Source organism: Dunckerocampus dactyliophorus, chromosome 16, assembly GCF_027744805.1.
Source record: "Dunckerocampus dactyliophorus isolate RoL2022-P2 chromosome 16, RoL_Ddac_1.1, whole genome shotgun sequence".
NCBI lineage: Eukaryota > Metazoa > Chordata > Actinopteri > Syngnathiformes > Syngnathidae > Dunckerocampus > Dunckerocampus dactyliophorus.
The window spans coordinates 19376390-19401788 of NC_072834.1; the positions used below are offsets into that span (position 1 = coordinate 19376390).

The window sequence follows — 25399 nt, forward strand, 5'->3', positions numbered from 1 at the left end:
TTTATCACGATTAATTGGTTCCAGACCCAATAAGTGAATTTCTGCTAAGTAGGAATCATTAAACTGAATATTTTTGTAGTTAGAGCATGGCTTTTAAAATGTTTTTTTTTTCTTTTTGTTACCATTATTAGAGCCCTGTGGACGTGAAATAACACCCCTATAGTCACCTTTACACTCATTACTCTGTTTATGCCACATTGCGCAATGGTTATGCCCAGGCCACAGAATCACTGCAGGGACGTAAGAGACTGCCGCTAACTAGTTAGCCTCCAATTTATTTGTTCTAAACTTTGAGGGGTTTCTAAAGGGTTTCCAACAGAGAGGAGAATAAAAACAAAAGAAGCCAAAAACGTACCACTTCCACACAGAATGGGAGGATAATTTTTTTTCACTCTACCATGTTGGACATGCCATGGCTGACTCCATGCAGTGTTAAGGTAATGCAATGTAAGGTAATGTCTCATCGATGTGACCAGAATCCTACATATGACTTGTCTTTCAATATTTTGACTAATTGAACATACTCATTTAACCTCATTTTGTCAGTTTACAAATTACCACATTTGTATGTCATTATTTAATCCTGAAAAGAGATGACAAAATGTGATACTTCTTAATGACCAAATTTACGACTGGTGTCTGTTAAGGCAAAATTAACGGAGCTAAACTACGGATGAATGTTACGGATTTTCAATTAAAATGTTGTTTTTTGAGGGATGGTTGCTAGCCGAATTGGCTGCGTGCTCTGAATTGATCGAGATGTGTATTTATGAATGTGTGGTATCACCATGGCCACATTTGCCGCTTGATTTTGTCTTTTTTTAAAACGAAGTCTGGCGGGCTCCGCGATACGTGGAGTGTGGTCAAAGTCTGGAAGGGTGGAGACGCGGCGTCAGGTTCCCGGATGCAACGTCGACGCCATATTTACGCCAGCGCTGCCGGGGCGGCTTCTGTGGTGCTGTTGCTGTAGATCCACCACCAGTGTGGCCGATAAAGCCCTTTTTTCTCTCCGTCTCTCTCTCTCTCCCCCCACTGCTAGCCGAGCACCATGGCGGAACGAGAGGACTCTGTGTATCAGGCTAAGCTCGCCGAACAAGCGGAGAGATACGACGGTAGGTTTGAGGACCCAGGTTACATTTGAGGCAGTAATGCCGACCACCAGCTTCCCTCCCCGGGGTCCTCGCGCAGGTAACACCGTTCACATGGATCTTGTTGGTGCTCTGGAAACAAAATGGCGGAGGTCTGCTGGCTCGGATGAAATATTTAAACGTCCGAATGAGTCATGATTCCCCCAAACGAAAGAGTTGTGCTTTTATTTAAACGCCCACTCTATTGGGGGGTTGATTATATTGTTTATATAATGTTTAAATTGTGACTCAAATAGTCGACTAGCTTTTCTAGCCGCTTGCTAACTAGCTGGCTAGCCTACTTAGCTGGCAGCTATCCTTTCTTCATCCATGTCACGCCGAACTTTGCATCACGAGCTCGTTGGTGCAAACCTCCACACCCGTTCAAACAAGACCTGGACCCCACATACATAATAATCTCTTTAGTCTGGTTTGATCTGCAAAAAAAATGCTTTTAGTGGGCGAAACATAACACCGTTGACGTGCCGCCCCTCATCAAGTGGTTTCACTGGGAGGGGGTGGGGGTCAAATGTGAAAATCGACAAATCAGAAAGGAGTCCAATTTGATAAAATTAAGCATAATCTGTTCGTCTTGTATATGGCGATTCAATCAAAATGCGAATTTAAGTCAAGACGACGTTGCTTGTGTTCTAACAGGCGAGAAGCTCTGCATGCTTTTTAGCTAGCATCACCATGCTAGTTATCGCCGAAGGGGTTTGGCTCATTGATGCACGCTTGCTGATTGTTTTATTGCCTTTGATAATAGAACGCTTGCCTTCAGGGCCCAAATATTTAGTGAGTACAATTTTACAATGTGTTCGTGTGCAGATGATTGAAAAAGCGCCAGTGCATATACAGCATTGCTAATAAATTGTCATGCTAACGTTGTTTATAACCACCCCTTGCCGTTTAAAAAATTATTAAACTCATTTGGATTCTAACCTGGAGTTTGTTTGATAATAGTGTGGTTTGATGTGCGTGAGTGTCAGATGCAGAGTGTTTTTACTGTCCATTTCGTTGCAGTGTCATGTTTTGGTATTGGGCAGCATTGATAATCCAGTCTTTCACATGTAGTTGGATGGGATTCGCGATTTGAGTTTAGCTTTCTTGTCTCCCCCTTTTTTTCCAGCAGCCCCAGTGAGAAAGCTTGTTCAAGCAGGCCCTGTCCACATGAGAACGCTCCTGAGATTATTTTCTGGCGGGTTCAAAAAATTTGCATCCACACTGTGCCGGATTTGTAAATAGTTGCATCCAGACGGGAACAGGGTGACGATGTAATACACAAGGCACACCTACGTGTTGCACTGTGAACAGACATGCAGACGGAACCACGTGACACACCAAACCATAGAAGAAGAAAGAACGCATGCGCGTAAGTCCGTCGCCTTACGCTTTCCAAAGCTCATCTAGACTTCCGAGAAGTGGAATTACGTCTGTGAGTCATTATGGAGTATAAGACAACAAAATATCAGGAGAATGTCGACCGGGGTGAGTCATGTCTGTCGAAATATTCAGATATTATGCTGGCTTGTCGTCAAAGCTTACTTCTGGTCACGTGGCGGCGAGGGGGTGGCAGTGGGTCTGTGACGTCTTTGTTTTTGTCTCGGCTGTCTACACGAAAATGACAAGCCGTTTCGGGGCCCCCAGAATGCTGTTTTTGTGTAGATGAGGCTGAAACACGAGAGTACTTTGCTGTTTTGGCCTGCAAACATTCCCGTGCGGATAGCTCCGTAGCTTTGTCTCCTCGTGTGCGCACCCACGGCCGTGTGGTGGGTGGCGTTTGATTTAACTAATGAATGTGTTATGAAAAAGGCAAAACAAGAATGAGATGTTGTTTTTATCACACTTAATAACTTCATTCTTACCATCACATTGCAGTGAATCACCTTGAAAGCGTGCAAGTTAAATCCGCTCCGGGCCTGGCTGGCATCCCAGCATCATCCTGACTTTTACTGTACAGTGTCATCTGAAGATGGCCAACATGCGCATCGGAGGAATTTGGGCAGCGTACCAGGCGCTCCATTAATGAAATACTGACGTTGGCAAAAAAAAAAGTTGAACACCTTTGGCTCTTTTCAAGATCACAGTGATGCATGTAGAACCTGCTATCGAGCAATGATTTACTTCATGTAGCAATCTATGCTAGTTCTAATGGTTTTTACTGAAAGCAAAATGTTTCGCACTTCAGCTGGATTTATACTGCACTGAACCCAAGTCAGATTCATTGCTTACATGCGATATCTGTGCCTATACATTTAAGGGACGTGAACCGAAAAGGCACTTGAACAAGCGTACAGTCATCCCTTGCTACATCTCTGTTTGAACATCGCTCCCTCACCCCATCGCAGTTTTTCAAATATGAATTAATAAATGATTGCGGTTTGGTGGTTGAGTAACGGCTTAGTGTTTGTCAGAAAATATGCATATTTAAGCAAATTGTAGATATTTTTTCCCAAGTGAATAATTTTCAAGCCTAAAAATGAACTAACTAAATGAAGTAAATTACAAGGCAGAAGAAGCATTCTAATTGTGAATGTAGTACAGTATTCTACATTGGCCACTGGGTGTCAGTGTTTGGTTAGACAAGAACCAGATGTGATTGCCAGAAAAGACATTTCCTGTACAGGCACAATAATGTTCATCCATCCATCTTCTATGCTGCTTATCCTCATTAGGGTCGCGGGTATGCAGGAGCCTATCTCAGCTGACTTCGGGCGAGAGGCGGGGTACACCCTGGACTGGTCGCCAGCCAGTCGCGGGGAACACATAGACAGACAACCATTCACACCAATGGACAATTTAGAGTGACCAAGTAACCTAACAAGCATGCTTTTGGAATGTGTTAGGAAACCGGAGTACCCGGAGAAAACCCACGCACGCGCGGGGGAGGACATGCCAGGGCACAATAATAGCATAATAATCATAATAACATGGGCTACTGGTGGGGCCATAACCCACAACAAGCTAAAACTCAACTGTCAACCTCCCGACGGCACTAGAAACATCTGTTCGCCCGCCATTAAGGTCCGCTGAGGAACACATTTACTGTGACACACACGAAAAGAAGTTTTAGTTGCGTCTCAAATGGCATATTTTTTACTTTTGTATCTACTACATTGTGTAACACCGCCGCCATTACACTACATTGATGAGACAATAGCAACAGCAGGAAGTACGCTGCCTAGAAAAAAAACATGCGACTGCTAACGTGTTGAGTCTTATCTTATGTCTAATGTCTTATTTTGTGTGATTTATATCTATCGTGGGTAATACAAATGTAAAGGTGACTATATGGGCTATAGGGCTCTAATGTTAAAAAGTGTATTAAGATCGTAAACAGGCTTTCTATGCCATAACTACGAAAATATTCAATTTATTAATATTGAATCCTACTTCATAGAAATTCACTTATTGCGGTTGAGTATGGAACCAATTAACCGCAATAAACAAGGGACAACTATATATCAAAATCGTGCAAACTGATTGCGTTGACAGGTTCACGTCTGATTTTTATGTTCGGATTTGGACTTGAGGATATCAAATTGCATGTGTTTTATTTTTTTTTGTTGCCACGACGTATCGTTCATGTTGATATCGGATCAATATCAGCATGGGCTAAGATTCAAGGCTGCAATATCCGTATTGCATCAGAAGTGAAAACGTATCAGGACACCCCTGATACACCACCCCTGATACTTACCTGAATGACCCCCATCAACCTCAGCATCTGATATAACACACTTGTGAGAAACACAAACGCAACAGAATAGTTAGTACCCCTATGCCGCCATTTATATATGCATTGTTGACAGACCAGTGACCTGGAAAAAGGTGGGACTGAACAGGCTGTGTAACAGGCCAATGGAATTGTTCGTTGTTGCCCCTTCCTCTCCAGAAATGGTGGAGTCGATGAAGAAAGTAGCGAGTCTGGACTTGGAGCTGTCGGTGGAGGAGAGGAACCTCCTGTCGGTGGCGTACAAGAACGTGATCGGCGCGCGGCGAGCCTCGTGGAGGATAATCAGCAGTCTGGAACAGAAGGAAGAAAGCAAAGCGGGCGAAGAAAAGCTGTCGATGTATCGAGATTACCGGAAGCTGGTCAGACCAGAGTTTTAAGATTCTTCTCTGTTGAGGTTAACTTTTGCACAGACACATTTAGCTTTTTTTTGTTTTGTTTTTGTTTTTTTAAATAAATAAAACCTTTCATAAGGTTGTGATTTGTTATGTTGCTAGCAAATGCAGCCACACGAGGGCGCCGTAGCACTTTGCCTCTGACTTCCTGTCTGTGTGTCTGCAGGTGGAAAAAGAGCTGAAATCCATTTGCAGCGACATTCTGGATGTACTGGACAATCACCTCATCGCATCCTCAACCACAGGAGAGTCCAAGGTTTTCTACTACAAAATGTACGCTTGCTTCAATGAACACCCGTGCGGCAATGAATAGACACTCCTAGAAAGGCCCAACTGTCGCTTGCATTTATGGCCGAAAAGTGTAACGAGCAAAACTGAATAAGGGATTAAGTCAGGGATGTCCAAACTTGGTCCAGTAAAGGCCGTACAGTGAAAAATGCAAGGATGCAGCTTTGCCACTTAGATATTTTCTAAAGATATGGCAAGAAGATATACCGGCAACTTTATTTTGTTTTGCTTCTCATATTATTACAACTTTTTAAAAATATTTTTTCTTTAATATTTCAGCTCTATGCTACTAAAATGACATTCTTCATATCACAAGTTTATTCTTGTAAAATTGCGTCTTTTCTCTTTTAGAATACAACTTTCCTCTCTCCATATTTTGGCTTATAGCAGTTTTTTTCATTTCATTTCTGCTTTTTTTCCCCTAATTTTAAACTATTTAAACTTTTTTCTTGTGAATATTCTTCTTGTAATTATGACTTTATTCCCATAGTATTTTGATTTTATTCTTACAACTTTTTCCAACTTTTTTTGTTTCTTATATTATGTTGTTCTTGTAAAATTACTTTTTCTCGTTAGAGTACAACTTTTTTCTCTTCATATTTTGACTTTATTCTTGTGAAATGACTGCTGATTTTAAATTTTTTGCTGTTTTTTTCCTCCAGTTTTCTTGTTAAATTATATTTTTAGAACGTGCCGTGGGCCACAAATGCCCCCTGGGCCTCACTTTGAACACCCCTGAAGTTAAATAAAAAGGCACGAAAACTTGTTTTAGGTACCGTATTTTCACGACCATAAAGCGCACCCTATTAAAAGGCGCAGTCTCAGTTACAGGTGCTACTTTTGCATTTAACACATACACAAGGCGCACTGAATTATTGGGCGCAGGTATGCACGCTACAGTAAAACATACTGTGTTGCTCAGAAGTCAGTGAGGAAGCGACAATGCTTTTTAAGAGCAGAACTAACAGCAGAAAATGATGCTGGCTTTTGTGAAAGCTTGAACAACAGTGCATCAGACACGTTAGCCCCAGCATCCACAATCCATTAGTGAAGCTGTGTTTGCTAGCTGTCATTCATTGCTCCCACGCCGCTCGCAACTTCACTGTGAACGCCGTGTTTACATCCATTCACAAATAGTGAACACGGCACTGCCTCCCAGTTTTAGTGAAGCTGTGTTCACTAGCTGTCCTCTATCGCTCCCACACCGCTCGCAACTTCATTTTAAACCCCGTGTTTACATTGATGTCCAGCAGTTGGAGTTCATTCGTCAAGCCTCCCGGAATGATGTTAAGCTCCAAGTTCATTTGCTGCACTTGGTTTTTCACAGCGGCTGTGGTGACGCGTGTGAAAAAAACATCCGGTCTCTTTCCGTACACATCACTCAGCCATTTTCTCCTCGTCCTTCCAGCCACTTTGATTGGTCCGGCTGGAAACTTTTCTTTAGGCAGCGTCTTCCTCTTAAAAAATCACCACAGGTAGCAGTTTCTGTCCATTACCATGGCAACCAAGCACAACAGTAAAAGCCGACTTCTCGTGCCTGGTTGTGTGTATCGCTGTATTGCTTCTCTACAGTGTGGTTCACCAGGACGTCGAAAGTGAGCGGCACGTTGTGTGCAATGTTTTTACTGCAGTAGGAGCGGAAGATGGCCAGCTTTCCTTGTAATCCGCTGGATGTTGCTGCGCCACGGTAGTACTTGCCCGGATTTCATAAAATATACTTATATAACTACTGGGGTGTGCCTTTAGCATCCTCAGTCACGTCCACCTTTCCTCTATATAAGCAGCATGTCGGCAGGAGACGCTCCCAGTCAGTCGAGCGGAGCGCTCATAAAAGTCACACAGCAACACTTACAGATTTTGGAACTCAGTACACACATATGGCGCTCCACATTATAAGACGCCCCGCTCATTTTGGACAAAATTTAAGACTTTTAAGCGCGCCTTATGGTCGTGAAAATACGGTACTTGTTTACGCAACAGTGTTATTTTTTTCATGAACCCGCAAGCTTTGAGTTGTCTCAATGCCAAGTGTGTCTTCCTTTTCCTTGGGGCAGCATCTTGAGTACAAAGACCAACGTGAAACTGACCAAGCTGTGTTCCTGCATGTAGGAAGGGAGACTACCACAGGTACCTGGCGGAGTTCGCCACGGGTAACGACCGGAAGGAAGCGGCAGAGAACAGCCTGGTGGCGTACAAGGCTGCTAGCGACATCGCCTTGATCGAGCTTCCGCCCACGCACCCCATCCGCCTTGGACTGGCCCTTAACTTCTCTGTTTTCTACTACGAAATCCTCAACTCGCCGGACCGCGCTTGCAGGTACTGGCCTTGCTCATCCAACCATTCTTTTCTTTATAGACGCCGTGTTTGACTAAATGTAGCGGTGCAGGTTGGCGAAGGAAGCGTTCGACAGCGCCATCGCCGAACTGGACACCCTGAGCGAGGAGAGCTACAAGGACTCCACTCTCATCATGCAGCTGCTACGTGACAACTTGACACTTTGGACCTCAGACGTGCAAGGAGACGGTAAAACTCTTCTTCTTCTTCTTAACTCTCTTCTCTGCAGCTCTGGACCACTTCCTGTCTTTCCTCAAGCCTCTGTCCCTCTTCTTCTAACCTGTCATTTCTTCCTCGTAGATTCTTAAAAGGACACACCACCTCATTCTCGCTCCCTCCTTAATAAACGCTCATTTTGTAAGTCTGTCCTTCCCTCCTCGTTGAGCTCTTTGAAGTCAACCTGCAAGCCTTTCCTCACCTCCTTGCTGCCTTCACTCACCTCCTTGCCACCTTCACTAACCTGTGCCTCCTGCCTAGGGGAGAACAATTCCTCCTGGTGTCTTTGAAGCATGTTTTTGCTGGTGTCACGTGACTCACACAACACAAGTGTGTTTGCTTTGCTGTACAACATGATTACTTAGCAAAGGAAATGTCGCAAGCGTAGTAGCGGCATGCATGCGATGCTTTCTCTCTTTGTCCTGTTGGTCTCTCACATGTCTTATCACTTTAATGGATGGCTCCTCCATGGCAACCTTACACCTGTAACACTACAACATTAGTCACTACAAAGCTGTTTCAATTTTCTCCCATATGAAACAATGGCAATAGAAATATAGTCGTCCTTCACTACATGGCGGTTCGAACAATGCACCCTCACACTATCACAGTTTTTCAAAAATTAAATAATTGCTCTTTCGTGGCTGAATATGGCCTATTAGTAAAAATCAAGCATAAAAATGGCAAAATAAATGAAAATACAAATATAAGGCATTCAAAAGATGTGATGTGAAGTGTAATACAGTATCTGAGACTTATGTGTGGGTAGGTTAGCAGTGTAGAGAGTGGCTGACAGCAGCTCCTGTGTGAATGTTTACTGATGGGTTCTCTGCCTGTTAATGCAAGTGAAATGCCTTGCAAGTCCTAAATCACAAACATCGGCAATAGAGTAGTATTCTACTCTGGTCTCTAGGTGTCAGTAATGTTACGTTGATGAGACAGTAGCCAGGAGGTCCGCTGTCAGTTCTAACTTGAGTCTATCTTACCTTACTTATGTTTTAAGATGGCTTATTTTCAGTTATTATATCTACTATTTTAGGTAATACAAGTGTAAAGGTGACTATAAGGGTGTTATTTCATGTCTGCATGTCTCTAATAATGGTAAAAAACCTATTTAGACAGTCTCTAACAAGTTTATGCCCTAAATACAAAAATATTCCATTTATTAATATTGAATCCTACTTTGCGGAAATTCACTTATGACAGTCTAGTGCAGTTCTGCCCCCGACCGAAAGTGTGATTTGAGTTTTGGCCCCAGTGCAATTGAGTTTGACACTGCATTACACACAGTGAAATATTTCCAGAATGTGTTTCTTGATTTTAATGATATTTAAAAAAAAAAAAAAAAAAATCTCAAAAGCTGAAATTGTAAAAGTAAAAAGTAAGGGGAAAAAAAAGTAAACTGGTTTGCGCTCTAATCAGTAAATTAACTGCAAAAAATTATTTAGCCTTGAATTGGTCACTTAGTCTGAATTGAACTCCTGAATCAAATAACATGATATTCCAATTGATTGATACACCGCATACAGAGTACAGGCGTACATCGCCACTTTGTGGTTCAAACCTCGTGGCTTCACTCTTGTCATGGTTTTTCAATTGCCTAAATAAAATATTTTCAAGCATAAAAATGACAAAATGAACTAAAAATACAAAAACCAGGCACATTCCGTGACATTGATGAAATGTAATATTTGACACTGGTCACTAGGTGTCAGTAGTGTTACTGTAATGTTGGGTAAGCCATACAAGGATCAGACTTGAGCTGAGGCTTTTATTGCAAGTTTGAATGATCTCATCTCACAGGCACAATAATCCCTAATAAATAGTAATAAAAACACTAAAAACAGGCTACTTTTGCAGCTGTTACCCACTAAACTCAACTCTAAACCCCCAACGTCCCTTCCTTGATTTCAGAAACATGACGTTAATTTACCATCCGCTTATCCATTTCAGCTAACTTAATTTCAGTGTCAGTTTATAGCCACAGCTATTTTACAAGGGAACATGTACTGTTGTGTAAAATGGATGCTAAGCTAGCGTTTTCCAAAGCATTAGCTCACACAGGAATCAGTCCAACTTACTGTTTGTTGTGCAACTTCAGGTGCTGAACAAAGTTCGAAGCTGTTTCTCCTCCATCTGTTCTTCTTATTGTGCACAGCACAGCATGTTGATGCATCCCGGTGTCAATCACTGCTACTCTCCAGCAGTCCGGCACTGACAGAAATGTAATCCACACCGTCGTTTTTAAACCTGATTGGACGTTAATAGATGCGATGCATTCAGCCAGGCAGATTGTTTTGGAAAATGTGTTGTCTTGCTGGAAATGACATAATAATGGTGACATGAGTTGAATGCTTAGAATGGGGACACACTCACTGAAAATCTCAAATCCAGTAATCCCTCTTATCGTGGTTTATTTGTTCCAGACCTAACCACGATAAGTACATTTCCATGAAGTAGGATTCAATATTAACCATTAATCATTCAATACCAAAGGTGTATTTATACGTTTTTATAAACCTGAACACCTGAAAACTTTAAAATGTTACCTGTTAGGACAACAGAATTCAACTAACAGATGTGCAGAGTGCATGTGTAGGCCTACTTTCAGACGATTTAAACACTGAACTATGTAGGCTTTTTTGAGTCGTTCCCGTATTTGTGTAAAATGAAAACAAGACGCAGCCAACTTTAACGTAAAACGCCCATCTGAGTTCACATACAGTACCTGCATATAAGTGCTTTCTGCTCAATATTGTTTCATCACTGGGAGGTCAATGTGCTTGCACTGAGTTCATGCCATGTCTGTTGGTCTTGTTCTTTCAGCGATAGCAGCTGTAGTTGAGTTTGGAGCGTTCATCCACTTCTTGAAATTATGCTTTATCGTCTCAACCTTCTTTAGAAGTTCCCAAACTGCGCTCTCACGCCCATCTGCAGTTGGGTATGTTTCAGAAAAAGCCGAGTGCTTGTTTTGAAAATGTCTTTTCAACATTACAATTTCTGTTGTTTTCTGGCCACACATCAAAGCACATGGATAAGCCCGCGTCATTGACAGTGAAGGCAAAAGAATATGCCCATTCACAATTCAACTCTAGTTTCTTCTTCGATTTTTTTTTTTAAGCGATGTATTCATGGTTATAGTTTACCACGGAGGTAGAACACTCTCAAGATGTATTTTTCGTGTTTCACTGACTGAACACACTGGCCCACTTCCCCCATCCCTTGCTCATCCAATCAGCAGTCAGAACCCGGTGTAGATGCATTCAAGGACGGTGAGTCCAGTTATTTCACACCAGTTTCGAAAATGCACCTTTCCTCCACTTCGGTGTTAATAAAAATCCCAGAACTCGCCGTGGGAGGCACAACAAGGAGACCGATGAGCCGCGGGTTGCCGACCTCTGTTCTAAATGGTCACACGACTGTAAAAATACCTTAAAGCAACTTAAAGCAAAAGAGTCTGCCAACCTTTTAAATCAAGATTTAGAATGTAAGTTTGCTGTGTATGTCCTTCTCCTCTCTCCTTCTTCTTTTGGAAGAAGTGTCCACCACGATTGTCACTCAAAGTCTCAATTTGATCAGCTGATGTTCCAAAGACCTAACCGCACATGGCACCCTGCACCGCATTTCGCTAGTGAGTGTGTCGGCAATGTTGTTGTGTGGCGAAGAGGCGTGTGACTCTCGTCTTTTCTTGCCAGGTGACGACCAGAACACAGACGCCCCCCCGCCGGAAGTGGAGGAGGAGGCCAAGTGAGACCCGAACGCCTCGTCGCAATCTTTTCCCTCCTTTCTCTTCTCCCACTTTCCATCCTTCTTCTACTACTTTTTCCTCCTCCATCTCCTCCCCCCCCACTCCCACCTCCTCGTATGCACACACATCCTACCCCCCAACCCCCACTATCTTCATTGTTGTTTTCCAAGGCTCTTTGTTTGCAAGATTGTACCCTTTAAGGTCTTTTTTTTTTTTTTTTTTACATACATTTTAAAATTCTTTTTGACACTTTCTGCTTCATGTTGTTGCCAAGTCCGCCCGCCTATTTCTGTAACACACTGTCCTACATTAGTGTGTGTCTTTGAACGCTTCGTTATGTTACATGGGGAAAAGGGAAGCGTCGAAGCTTTTTAGGAACAACTCAAGTGCCCTCTTTATAAATCCAACAGCTACTATTGTTTTATTTTTTTGTTGTAAAACGACAAACAGCAGAATGTCGCCGCTCTCTGACCTCCGCTCTTCCTGTCCGAACTGCTAAACAGTGGCTAACGGCGGCAGATAGCTAGCTAGTTAGTGAGGTTGTGTTGTGTGTGTGTGTGTGTGTGTGTGTGTGTGTGAAAGAGAGAGAGAGAGAGAGAGAGAGAGAGAGAGAGAGAGAGAGAGAGAGTGATTTTGATTGTAACAATGCAGTTTTTGCATGGGCACGAACAGTTAAAAAAAAATACAACAAAACAAACAAAAAAAAACAACCCCAGTTTGGGAAATGGAGTATACTTAACCGCCCCTCCCTTTCCCGGTTTCCTCCTCATCTTCTCTTTCGCCTACCCGTCATCTCCTCCTCTTCCTCCTCCTGGTTGGTGTGTGTTACGTGAATCTGATTTGTACTACTGGATATTGTCACCGGAGCCACAAGTACCATCTGTATTCTTCTTACTGAAAACACAGCATGGAATTAACATTAAAAACTTCAAACTGAAGCAATGTGCGCGTGGTCACTAGGGGGCGGTGTTGCTGTGCCTTGGAACGCCCCTTGACTCAGGATGTTTTGAGATGACTCCAAATGATTCAACCATCCCCATTGAAATTGCATGTATTTATGTGTACAAGAGTTTCATCAACAGTGACCTATGATGTTGAGCGATTTAATAGATTGTTGAATTTAATGTTAGAAAAGTATCATTTACGACGGCAAGGTTTGAATCGTTTTGAGTGCGCCTGTAAGTCTCTGAGTTTAAGGGAGCAACCCTTGCTTGCGATGTGTGCGCAGTGGAACCCGTTTATGTCCATGAAAATATTACTAACAGTGCTCGCTTAAGCCGACAGGATCGTACACCTGTGTTGACATAAAAAGGGGTCATTTCCATGACAAATAGGTCTGTTTATGTTAACATGCCATTATCGCTGGTGTTTTTGCAAAAGCACGCTTTGTGGTTATGTCAGAAGCATTATGCACTTGGGGTGTCACGAGATTTTTCGTTCAGAAAAAAAAACCCTCTCGCAACCATAAAGAAATCAGTTATTCACATGATAAACGAAAATGAGCTTGATAATTTCGCTGGCCGCCGTATATTACCATGTGCGTGTGTGTCTGTTTTCCTCGTCTTGCCTCCCAGCAGGCAGGAAGAGGGTTCACTCTGCATTTGATGAAGAAAGCACGATAAGGAGTGCGGTGCAAAACCTGCAGCATCAGAAGTATTTTATTTATTATTGGTCGGCTTCGCTACAACAACTTTATTAAAAAGAAAGAATTCAGAGACTTATTATATTCTAAAATTGTTGGTCTTGCTTAAAAATGCACTTATTTAGTTTTATTCAATGTTAAAAAAAAAACAACAAAAAACCGTCTCTTAGCCAAAAAGGTTCCCGACCTCTGCACTGAATCTTTGAAGAGCAAGGCATGGACCAGCAGCTGTTGGCTTTTGTACGCGCTGCAACATTGGACATTACAGTACTACAATTACCTTTACTCGTGTGGAATTGAAATGATCCATGTTTGTCTTTTGCAGTGTTTGGTGGGAATCCTCTTGCACACAAATGGACATATTTCCTTCCATAGTGGCCAGGGGTGTTTTTATTTACTGTCGAAAATACAAGGTGTCTATTAGAGTGGCTTATACTGGTGCAGATGTATTTTATAGCAAGCTATTTTGATTCTTTTTCCCCATTAAACAAACTAAACGTCAGCTTTACAGAGACCTGCAGGTGATTCAGAGGCGCCAACAGAAGATTTGGCCAGCAAAGGGGGGGGGGACTATTGCTGCGTTTTCCCATAGCGACCCGGTATCCCTCATTCTTCATAGGTCATGTGATGTATAAAGTACTTGTCTCGGCCAGCGACATTTCATTTTCAACACAACAGAACAGAAGAACGCGAGTGTATGGTGTTAAACTTGTGGAGTACCTGTACACACAGGTGGCGTCCCAGCTCTGTTACTACTACAGAAGCTGGGAAGGTGCCAGTTTGACTTTGTTTCCTTGTTTCTTGTCGGTAGTGTTTATACAGACCAGCAACATGGCAGCTTTAGTGACAGCATTCCATGGCGCTTGGAGCAAGCGGTGTCCAAAGTGCAGACGGGGATCATTTTCAGCCTGCAGCGTTGTCAGCTATGACGCAAACAAAGATGCTGGTGGTCTGTTCGGATAGCTTAGCACAGAGGGGGCCACTTAGTAGAAAAATCAAAGGATGAAACTTTGCCACTTGGATATTTTGTGTATTTTAAGTGTAAGTGTTCAAGATAAATCTGCATCTCAGCTTTGTCGTACAGTTAAAAAATCATATTATCAACTTCACTCACTGCTCTTTTATTCCTGGTGGGTTTTTTTGGCTGTTTTGTTTTTCATTTTCCAGATATTTCAACTTTCTACTTGTAAGATTTGTTCTTGGACTATTTGGACTATTTAAATACATACATAAAACTTGTTCCTATACCAAAATCTCCAAAAGTGACAACTTTTTGTTTTGTCACTCATAATATTCTGACTTCGGACTCTTTAACATTTCATCAGTATGGTACTAAAATGACATTTTTCCTTACATTACAAGTTTATTCTTCTAAAATTGACTCTTTTTCCTCATTAGAATGACTTTATTCTTGTGGAATTACAGCTGTTTTTTTCATTGTTTCCTTGTTTTTGTAAGTTTTCTTCTCGTTATTCTGACTTTATTCTCGTAGCATAACTTTTTCCACAACGTCATTTTCCAAAAATGACAACTTTATTCATTTTTTGTTTTTCATTACGACTTAAAGAATATTAACTATTTCAACTTTGTGACTAAAATGACACATTTCATATAGTTCTCGTGAAATTTGAACTTTTTTCTCATTAGAATATGACATTTTTCTTGTAATATTTAGACTTTATTCTAGTCTTTTTTTCCATTTCTGTTTTTTTCTGTTTGTTTGTTTTTTTGTTTTTTTTTTGCAATTTTTGAAGTATTTTAACTTTCTTGTACATTTTTTTCCTCGTGATATTTTGACGTTATTCCCATATTACGATTTTCCCCAAATAAAAAAATGTTTTTTCTCATATGGCTTTTAAAAAAACTTTTTTTTCTTTTATATTTCAACTCTATGCTACTAAAATGGACATTTTCCCTCACATTAGTTGTTTTCTTGTGAAATTGTGACTTTTTTCTAGTTAGAATACGACCTTATTCTCATAAAATGACAAGATTTTTCCATTTCTGCTGTTTTTTGTAATGTTCCAACTATTTCAACTTTTTTTTTGTACATTTTTTTCCCCTCATATTTTTATTCCCATGTTTTGGCTTTATTCCCATAATCTTTTCCCCCCTAACGTAATTTTCCAAAAATTACACTTTTGTTTCTCATAATTACGACTTTAAACAAAAGCTTCATATTTCAACTCTATGCTCCTAAAATGTTTTTCCTCATATTACATAATTCTTGCAAACAAAAATTCTTGTTAGGTTAAAACCTTTTACTCAATATTGACTTGTTTTTTTGTTAAATTCTATTTTGATAATGTGCCGCAGGGCAATAAAACAGCCACGGGTCGTAAACAGCCGCCATGCTGCTCGTTGGACACTGGCCAGCGTGTATTGACGTGCTTTAAATAGTTTTTAGCATCTTTTACTGTCAAAGTGGGTTTCAAGTGGCTTGGCCACTATTTGAGGAAATACTTTGAACAATATTGTTGATCTGTTGCTAGACGATATTGTCCTAAAACTCCAGTAATGACACCAAAACAGTCAACTTGGAATGATTTTTTTTTTTACTTAAAAAAAAAAGCTCAAAATAAAAATGTACAATTTGGAATCCTTAGACACGGTGGTAGTTTTAGAATTTAGAAGATGGACAGGAGAACAAAAAAAAGGCCATCACCACCATCGCCGCTTTTAAAAAGTTTGACGTCCTCTTGCAGAGTTTTTTTTTTTTTTTTAAACGTCCGGGACATTCCGAGTGTAGCGATGACGGCGCGTCCACAGTGTTCCCGCGTAAGGACAGTAGAGTCAGTCGTTGGACACGCACACAAATACGTACAGAAATATTCCGACAACATTGAAGAGAAAATGGCCATTGCTTGCGTTCGTCACGCACAAACTAAAAGATCTACTCGGTTACTGCTTATCTTTTGTAGAAAAAATAGACCAAAGAATGGGGGAAAAATAGTTCTATCCGGACCACAGGTTTGAAACACAGTGTGGGTTCTGGAGGGAGGCGGAGCCTGTTGACATTCATGGTAGAAATGGGTCAATTATTTGTATGAGGCTGCTACATGTTTGAAATGTTCCTTCGTCATAAAATGCGTAAATGTTGAAATATTATTGCCGTTAGAAAACAAGAAGTGGCCACTAGACAATCTTTGTTGAAAAATGAGCAAGCACAGTCGTCCCTATGTACAGCTACTCAATATACATATGTACTTATGTCTTTATATTATATAGATTCAATATCAATAGACTTTGTAGTATGGATACAAATGTTTTCATCCCACTTGTTGATATCGTGAGTCCGTGGAACGTCGCTCATCTCCTCTTCGGAACGATCCAAAGTTCAGCAAAGCAGTTTTTCCGTTTTCAGGTGAAATATGATCATAAATGATGATATTCTCCTCACAGTTGCGAGTCTTTCTTAAAAAAAACAAACAAAAAAAAAAACAACACCTCGGTGTTCCTGCCTTGCCAGCTGGTCGAGTGTGGGGAGGAGGGGGGTGCGCCAAGCCTGCTGCTCCCTTTCCCGGTTTTTGCGCTCGGAATAAGGCACTTGAGAGGTCTTTGGCTTTCATGGCAGCTCGGAGGAGACCAGGGCGAGGCCCGAGCTCTGGCGGAGGGGTGGCCCGGCGTGCACGGCCTTGGGGCAGTCGGGCGTCAGCACTCGTCCGTTCTCGCCCACGCTGCCTGTGATGGACAGGCGGGCTTTGTTCCTCATGGCTTCCGTAAACGTAAGCTTAAAAAAAAGAAGAGAGAAAGATATCTTTTTTAGATGTGGACCAAGGCCATTCACACAAAACCTTCATTCATTAGTGCAGATTGGTGTTTTAGACTTTCAATGTCGGAGTTCTTTAGCCAGCAGCTAGCCTGTTCGCATCATGGTATCTCATGTTTGTTAGTGGCAATCATGACGCTAAAAAAGATGAGACCAGGGGTGTCCAAAGTGCTGCCTGTGGCTGTTTTTTTTTTTAGTTTTTAATTAGAAAACTAAAAAAAACAAAAGCAGCAGCAATTTTAGAAGAGTAGAGTCAAAACATGATGAGGAAAAGTTGTAATCTTAAAGGGATAGTTCGTATTTTTTGACATCCCCATCAGCATTGTTGTCCATTAGCAGCAACTTACCCCCCCCACTTGGTCTCCTAAGTCCAGTCCTGGTCAGATTTCTGTGATGAAGAACGCAGTTTCCACTTAGTTGCTGGGGCCAATTAAGTAAGGAGTTTGGCTTCTCAAAACAATATGCGTTCAAAAGACTAATACATTTGTCTCCCGCCTTCATCACAGAAATCTGACCAGAACTGGACTTTGGAGACAAAGTGGGGGGGTAAGTCGCTGTTATTGGGCTACATTGCTGATGGGGATGTCATACAGGTTCATGTCAAAAAATACAAACTATCCCTTTAACAAGAAAAAGTCTTATCAATTAGGGATGTCCCGATCTTTTCTCTCTCTTTTTAAAGTAAGAGCGCTCTTTGTCACATTTTTCTAATCGTGTAAACAAAATATGGGTGCCATAAAAATCTTATAATCATATATATATATATATGGGGGCGGGGAAAAAAGATCAAGATCGGATTGGCAAGACTATAAAAAAACGGATCAGACCGGAAAAATTCGAATGTCCCGAGAATAAAGTCAAAATATGAAGAACATTTACAAAAAGAAAGCTGAAATATTTGGAAATTAAAAAAAAAAAAAAAAAAAACAGAAATGGAAAAAAAAATGTTGCAATTTCAAGAAATTAGTGAAAATATTGAGGAAAAAGATATTCTTATGAGAGAAAAGGTGCAATTTTACTAGAATAAACTCGCAATATTATGAGAAAAAGTTTCCTTTAGTAGCATACTATAGAGTTGAAATATTAACATGTAAAACGTTGTAATATTACAAGAAACAAACAAAAAAAACCTTTTTTTTTTGGAAAATTAGGTTGGGTGAAAGTTCTAATAATATGGCAATAAAAGGCACTACATTTATAAAGAACATTTATGAACATGCTTTAAGATGAAAGTTGAAATATTTGGAAATTAAAAAACGGCAAAAATGGGGGGGGGAAGCTGATACTAATCGGCTTTTTCACCGAGTGTTTATCACAAAGCTGAGATGCAGTTTTTCTGAAATATATGTACCGTAACTTCTTAGCATATGTACATGTGCTGCTTTACAAAATATCAAAGTGGCAAAGTTGCATCCTTTCATTTTTCACTTTGTGACCCTCACTGGAAAATCCTTTGGACACCCCCGGTTCATGTACTTGCTATTTTTTAAATTTCGTTGGAAACTGCGTCTCTGTCAACTATTTCATCAGCCATTATCAATTTCTTCCCATCAAAATCGGCCGTGCATGGAGCTAATGTATTGCAACTTATGCATAACGGATGAGCGGTAGGATTAAATAAGCTTTGCTTCTTCTACTCCTTTTTGGACATGCGGAATTGTGAATTGTGTTTTGCGATGTGCTCCAGTGTAATTTGAGTGCATGTTCAAGATGAATTTAAACTATTACCATGACCAATGTATTGAACCAACAAACATTTTTACCATTATACCACTATCACACGATCAAACTCATTTTGGTTGCCGGTTAAAATGGTCATCTTAACAGCCTCTAAGTTTGGTTTCATTTTCCTTCATCTTGGAATCTAAACAAAGGTAAGTAGTGATTATAAAGGAACATTTGGTTTGGGCCCAACTGTTTTGTTGAAAATCTTGTCATGATTGGAGTTGACCAACAGGGGGCAGCATGTCGCCATCACAGCTGAGTCTGCAGTTAAAAATAACGACTGTCTTTGAAGAGGATCTTTATCAGTGATTAATTCTACACACGGCGTCAGAGATAGCTGAGGAAGTAGCGTCTAAAACCCCAATCTGCTGTCAGTACTGCTTTAAATGGAAAATATTAGATACATACAGTGGTGTGAAAAAGTGTTTGGCCCCTTCCTGATTTCTTTTTATTTTGCACGTTTGTCACACACAAATGCTTCAGATCATCAAACAAATGTAAATATTAGTCAATGACAACACAACTGAACACAAAATGCAGTTTGTAAAGAAAGAAAGTAATTGAGATCTGCCATTCTGGAAAAGGTTTTAAAGCAATTTCTAAAGCTTTGGGACTCGAGTGAACCGCAGTGAGAGTCATTATCCACAAATGGTGAAAACATGGAACAGTGGTGAACCTTCCCAGGAGTGGCCGGCCAACCAAAATGACCCCAAGAGTGCAGCGATGACTCATTCAAGAGCTCACAAAAGAGCCCACAACAACATCCAAAGAACTGCAGGCCTCACTTGCCTCAGTTAAGATCAGTGTTCATGACTCCACCATAAGAAAGACACTGGGCAAAAACGGCCTGCATGGCAGAGTTCCAAGACCAAAACCACTGCTGAACAAAAACAACATTAAAGCTTGTCTCAATTTTGCCAGAAAACATTTTGATGATCCCCAAGACCTTTGGGAAAATACTCTGTGGTCTGACGAGACAAAAGTTGAACTTTTCCAAGGTGTGTGTCCCATTACATCTGGCATGAAAGTAACGCTGCATTTCAGAAGAAGAACATCATACCAACAGTAAAATGTGGTGGTGGTAGTGTGATGGTTTGGGGCTGTTTTGCTGCTTCAGGACCTGGAAGACTTGCTGTGATAAATGGAACCATGAATTCTGTTGTCTACCAAAAATCCTGAAGGAGAATGTCCGTCCATCTGTTGGTGACCTCAAGCTGAAACCAACTTGGGTTCTGCAGCAGGACAATGATCCAAAACACACCAGCAAGTCCACCTCTGAATGGCTGAAGAAAACCAAAATGAAGACTTTGGAGTGGCCTAGCCAAAGTCCTGACCTGAATCCTATTGAGATGCTGTGGCGTGACCTTAAAAAGGCTCTTCATGCTGGAAAAGCCTCCAATGTGGCTGAATGACAACAATTCTGCAAAGATGGGTGGGCCAAAATTCCCCCACAGCGCTGTAAGAGACTCATTGCAAGTTATCACAAACGCTTGATTGCAGTTGTTGCTGCTAAGGGTGGCCCAACCAGTTATTAGCTTTAGGGGGCAATCACTTTTTCACACAGGGACATGTAGGTGTGGATTTTTTTTCTCCCTTAATAATAATGTTTCATTTAAAAACAGCGTTTTGTGTTCAGTTGTGTTGTCATTGACTAATATTTAGTATATTTACTAATATTTGTTTGATGATCTGAAACATTTAAGTGTGACAAACATGCAAAAAAAAAAAAAAGAAATCAGCAAGGAGCCAAACACCTTTCCACACCACTGTATGTAGTTTGCTTAGGGAGCTCATGCACACCCCCTAGTGGCCATGAGCAGTAATGCATAAAGGGCCATAGCAAGGGGTTAAAGCAACAATACATGTAAATTGGGACACTACAAACATACAGACAGAAGTGTGCAGCTGACTTAGCAACAGTGAAGCTAATGAAGCCTTTTTGAAGCACTGATGGGGGACACAAAGCCACGTGGGACAAAAATGAGTGCTCAGGACAAAAACGCGACCTCCCTTTGTCTTTGGCGACGTTCCTATTCATACAAATGCAGTAGAATTTGTCAATATGCGCTAACGATGCTGTCGTGCCAATGACACTTCATCACTTTAACCTTGAAGGCTTAAAAAAAATACAGACCCTCCGTTACGATGAGAAATAGATTTTCCATTTGGGCGGGCAACTGGGTTATGGATATATCTGAGGACGTCTTCCTGTTGCATGGACAAAGACTTAGACACGAGCACACGGTGGAGGAAGCCACTGGTCATCACAGTCACTGTTAGCATAGCAGAGCTAGCGTGGGGGGCACGGGGGACGGTGAGCGAGCAGGTTTCACTTACAAGTCGCCTTGAGGGGAGCTAGAACAGTAGTTGGGGTGGGGGGTGTCTTCTATGAGAAGCCAACTACATCTTATCAGCTTCATCATAGCCACTGAAAACCTCGCTAAGCTGAGCTAAGTCGGGGACGCTGGGCCTACTAGGGGTGGGGCTCTCAGGGTGGGGGCTGTCTGACAGGCAGGGGTGGTGGTATCGGGCCTCCACCTTCATTCTCTTGGCCTCGTTGCGGGACTTGTAGCAGAACTCGATGAGGGCCACCAGCATGGCCAGGCCCAGGCCCCCCACCAGGATGTAGAAGACCCCCGCCACGTTGCTCAGACTGAGGGCCTGTGACGATTTGTCCTGTAAGGATGGGCGAGAGGCACACGGGAAGTCACAGCGAGCAAAGGTTAGTGGCACAGTCATGCAGTCCACAGTTAAACACACAACATGCACACGCGCGCACACACACACACACACACACACACACACTCTTCTTCACACCAACCTTTTAGCCTTAGTGTAGCCATGCTAGCAACAAACATCCTCATATACACAGAGGAAAGTCCACCCCACAAATATTAGCAACATAAGCCTTGAAAGTAAAAAAAACAAGCTAAACTTAACCTTTTTACACTAGCATGGCAAGAAACCCCCAACAGATAAGAAAAAACCAAGAGGTGTGACTTCCTAATTAACTTTGCACGACGCCTTCATCACTCGTCATTAAAGGTTTTCCCTCACCCCCCACCTTAATCAGCTTATTCTGACCCTAACACATCCATCCATTTTCCTCCGCTTATGCAGGTCCGGGTAGCGGGGGCAGCAGTCTCAGTAGGGAAGCCCAGACTTCCTGGTCCCCGCCACCTCCCCTATCTTCACCGGGAGGACACGAAGGCGTTCCCAGGCCAGCTGTGAGACATAATCCCTCCAGCCTGTCCTAGGTCTGCCCCGGGGCCTTCTCCCGGTTGGGCATGCCCGGAACACCCCACCAGGGAGGCGACCGGGAGGCATCTGGACTAGCTGCCCGAGCCCCCTCAACTGTCTCTTCTCGATGTGAAGGAGCAGCAGCTCTACTCCCGGATGACTGAGCTCCTCACCCTATCTTTTAGGGTGAGTCCAGCCACCCTACGGAGGAAACTCATTTCAGCCGCTTGTATCCGCAATCTTGTTCTTTCGCTCATGACCCAAAGCTCACGACCATAGGTGAGGGTGGGGACGTACATTGGCTGGTAAATCGAGAGCTTTGCCTTCCGGCTCAGCTCTCTCTTCACCACGACGGTACGGTACAGCGACCGCATTACTGCAGACGCTGGGCCGATCCGCCTATCGACCTCACGCTCCAACCTTCCCTCACTCGTGAACAAGACCCCGAGATACTTGAACTCCTCCACCTGGGCGGGACCTCATTCCCAACCCGGAGGGCGCATTCCACCCTTTTCCGACTGAGAACCGTGGCCTCGGATTTGGAGGTGGACACTGCCTTTACAAGCGGCGGATTTCTCAGTTAAGGATTTCTCATGGCAAACGGCTGAAACAACTTTCCTATGAGAAAGAAATGATTAGAATTAAAAATACATTGATCTCATGTTGAGTTAACCTTTGCAAGATATTTGTTGCGCAAAAGTAATTTTTCCACATTTTACTTTGAAACCTTAACCCAATTTTAAAAACCTACTTTGAAACTCTAAACCTAATTGAAACCCGAACCCTGGTTTGAAACCCTAAAGCGATGTTTACACTTGCACACATTTTGCCTCCTCATTGTCCGCAATTTGCTGTGGCAATGCGTGTCATTTATTTACAGATTTATGGCACACCTGAGAAGCGTGAAAACTAGTCTGCACACTGTTTGCGTTCTGTTTACGCATGAAATTACACACTTGGCATGCAATTCGTGACCGAAAATGGTGCGCATTGGCACAAAACGACCACACTCCCGAACGACTTATGGGCGGCACACAAGGGAGGCGACATGACCTCTACTCCGTTCATTTTCAACGGAACCTGCGCAATTGGGCTAGCATAGCGAGTCACCGTCCAGCCGAGCGACACGCGAAATTCGTGCGTGTGAAAGTTTGTGCTCGTGCATGTCATCGTGCACACGCTGGCTTGCGACGCGACTCCAGAAAGTTGGAAAATGTTCGACTTTTCATTGATGTTGCCCAAGCGAGGCCCAATCAGCGGGAGTTTCATTGATCGACCAATGAGCGGACATGATGCTAAGCAGTACGCTCTTGCAGGTAAACATGGGGGGAAAGTAATGCTTGCTGATCCGGAGCTATTTGACATTTCGAAAAGGAATATAGAGATATGAAGAAAAAAGCAGCGGCATGGGAATTCGTTACATGAACTTACACAGACATTTATGTAAGTTTATCTTCAATACTAGAAAGATCCGGCACGAGCAGGAGTACTCGATCAACACCAGCCGCGCTTCCTCCTCTGAACTGAAGTAGTCGTGGCATTTGGTCCCGCTGTGTTCCGCGTGATGCCGAACGAGCAGAAAGGAAGCACAAACTACAAAAATGGAGGCATGGACAGTGTGGGAAAATTTCTGACTAGAAGACATCGCTTTTGGCGTTATGATCACTTAACAGGAATTCAAAAGGACGATCCAGGAGGCTACTGAAATGACTTGAGAATTCCCCCTGACTTGCTCCAAGAGGTGGGGGGGAAAGTTAGCCCATTCATGTGAATGAGACACGCTTTGATACGCACGACTTGTTCATTGAAAATATGCGTGTCAAAAATTTTGAAAATTTCTTTGCGTACTGGCACACAGCCCCGCACAGTTTACACATACAGTACTTCACAGCTGTTTACCACCAATTCACTAATTGGCACAGAAAATTGCATTCCACTACGGGGCCAAGATGCTTGCAGGTGTAAACGAGGCTTAACCCTGGTTTTAATCCCTAATTTGAAACCGTACCTCTAGTTCGAAACCCTAGTCTAACACTCAAACCCTGGTTTGAAAACCAAGTCTAAAACCCAAACCCTGGTTTGAAACCCTAGTTTGAAACCCAAAACCTGTTTGAAACCCTAGTTTGTAAGCCAAACCTTTGGTTTGAAATCCATGTCTGAAAGACTTAAGCCTGATTTGAATCCCTAGTCTGAAAGACAAACCCTGGTTTAAAACCCTAGTTTGAAACCCCAAACCTGTTTAAAACCCGAGTTTGTAAGCCAAACCCTGGTTTGAAACCCTTGCTTATAACTCAAATTCCGATTTGAAACCATAGTTTAAAATCCATTCCGGTTTGAATTCCTAGTTTTTAACTCAAAGTCTGGTTTAAAAACATAGTTTCAAGCCCTAACTCTGGTTTGAAACCCTAGTCGAAAACCCTAACCCCGGTATGTAACCCAAACCCTGGTGTGAAAGCCTAGTTTGTAACTCAAACTCTGGTTTGAAACCGTAGTTTAAAACCCTAACTCTGGTTTGAAACCATAGTCTGGAACTTTAACCCTGGTTTTGTAACCCAAACCCTGGTTTGAAACTTTAGTTTGTAACTCAACTCTGGTTTGAAACCCTAGTCTGAAACCCTAACCTTGGTTTGTAACCCAAACCCTGGTTTAAAACGCTAGTTTGTAATTCAAACTCTGGTTTGAAACTGTAGTTTAAAACCCCAACTCTGGTTTGAAACCCTAGCAAATAACACAATTTTGAAAGCTTAATTTGAAACCCTAAACCTCGTCCCTCTCCAAACCCTACGTACGTGTACAGGTCATGTTTTAAGAAGCGTATTAGTCATGTGTATCTTTCTGCCTTGCTTGGTCATACTGATGATCTTGCCCTGGCTCCTGTCCGGCGTTTAGCAACTGATTGCCTTGACACCAACACCTCGCCTGCCTGTCGTGCTCGCTCATTTCTTGAAAAAACAAAATAACATTTTGAATGACATCCATGCATGTGCAGTAAAGGTCCGAGCATGCCCTGGTGCCTTGACAAGTCTTGCTTCCTTCATCTGCTAGCGCTGTGCCATGCCTTCTTTCTGTCATGCCCCAAAACAAAAACAGGCTGTGCCCTAACACTGCATGTCTAAGTCTAGAAGAGTGCGTTCTGTAAGAACACAGCAGTATTATTGTGTGCACAAAGACAAAAAGACATG

The 25399-nt window shown here is 42.2% G+C and overlaps 2 protein-coding genes across 8 annotated transcripts in view; one reads left to right on the forward strand and one right to left on the reverse strand.

Moving 5' to 3' along the window:
- The first annotated feature begins 891 nt into the window (after positions 1 to 891).
- LOC129168871 (14-3-3 protein epsilon) lies at positions 892 to 12779 on the forward strand. 4 transcript variants are annotated; one of them, XM_054754631.1, is made up of 8 exons: positions 892 to 1112; positions 5023 to 5222; positions 5422 to 5528; positions 7653 to 7859; positions 7930 to 8066; positions 10920 to 11034; positions 11630 to 11724; positions 11789 to 12779. In XM_054754631.1, exons 1-8 carry the CDS (start codon positions 1049 to 1051, stop codon positions 11842 to 11844), a joined length of 981 nt encoding a protein of 326 aa, XP_054610606.1. In that variant the 5' UTR covers positions 892 to 1048; the 3' UTR covers positions 11845 to 12779. The 4 variants fall into 4 exon arrangements, with proteins under 4 accessions (XP_054610606.1, XP_054610608.1, XP_054610609.1 ...); XM_054754633.1 differs by lacking the exon at positions 10920 to 11034 and having other exon boundaries at positions 900 to 1112; XM_054754634.1 differs by lacking the exons at positions 10920 to 11034; positions 11630 to 11724 and adding an exon at positions 8178 to 8234 and having other exon boundaries at positions 902 to 1112.
- The window catches only part of gria4b (glutamate receptor, ionotropic, AMPA 4b), a 154012-nt gene continuing 141067 nt past the window's right edge, over positions 12455 to 25399 (reverse strand). For 3 of the 4 annotated variants that reach the window (XM_054754630.1, XM_054754626.1, XM_054754625.1), the window contains exons 15-16: positions 21516 to 21653; positions 12455 to 17213 (exon numbers count right to left, since the gene is read on the reverse strand). In XM_054754630.1, coding sequence (XP_054610605.1) covers positions 17049 to 17213; positions 21516 to 21653 — 303 coding nt within the window. In that variant the 3' untranslated portion in view covers positions 12455 to 17048. Of the gene's footprint in view, positions 17214 to 21515; positions 21654 to 25399 lie in introns of those variants that run through there. The other variant, XR_008566350.1, reaches the window with a different exon arrangement.

Bases quoted from the DNA above. Each gene is read 5' to 3' on its own strand.
- LOC129168871 (XM_054754631.1), top strand. From the start codon at position 1,049: ATGGCGGAACGAGAGGACTCTGTGTATCAGGCTAAGCTCGCCGAACAA. The intron at 11,035-11,629 runs GTATGTTTCAGA...TTCTTTTGGAAG, and splicing joins TCACGCCCATCTGCAGTTGG to AAGTGTCCACCACGATTGTC. The intron at 11,725-11,788 runs GTGAGTGTGTCG...TTTTCTTGCCAG, and splicing joins CCCTGCACCGCATTTCGCTA to GTGACGACCAGAACACAGAC.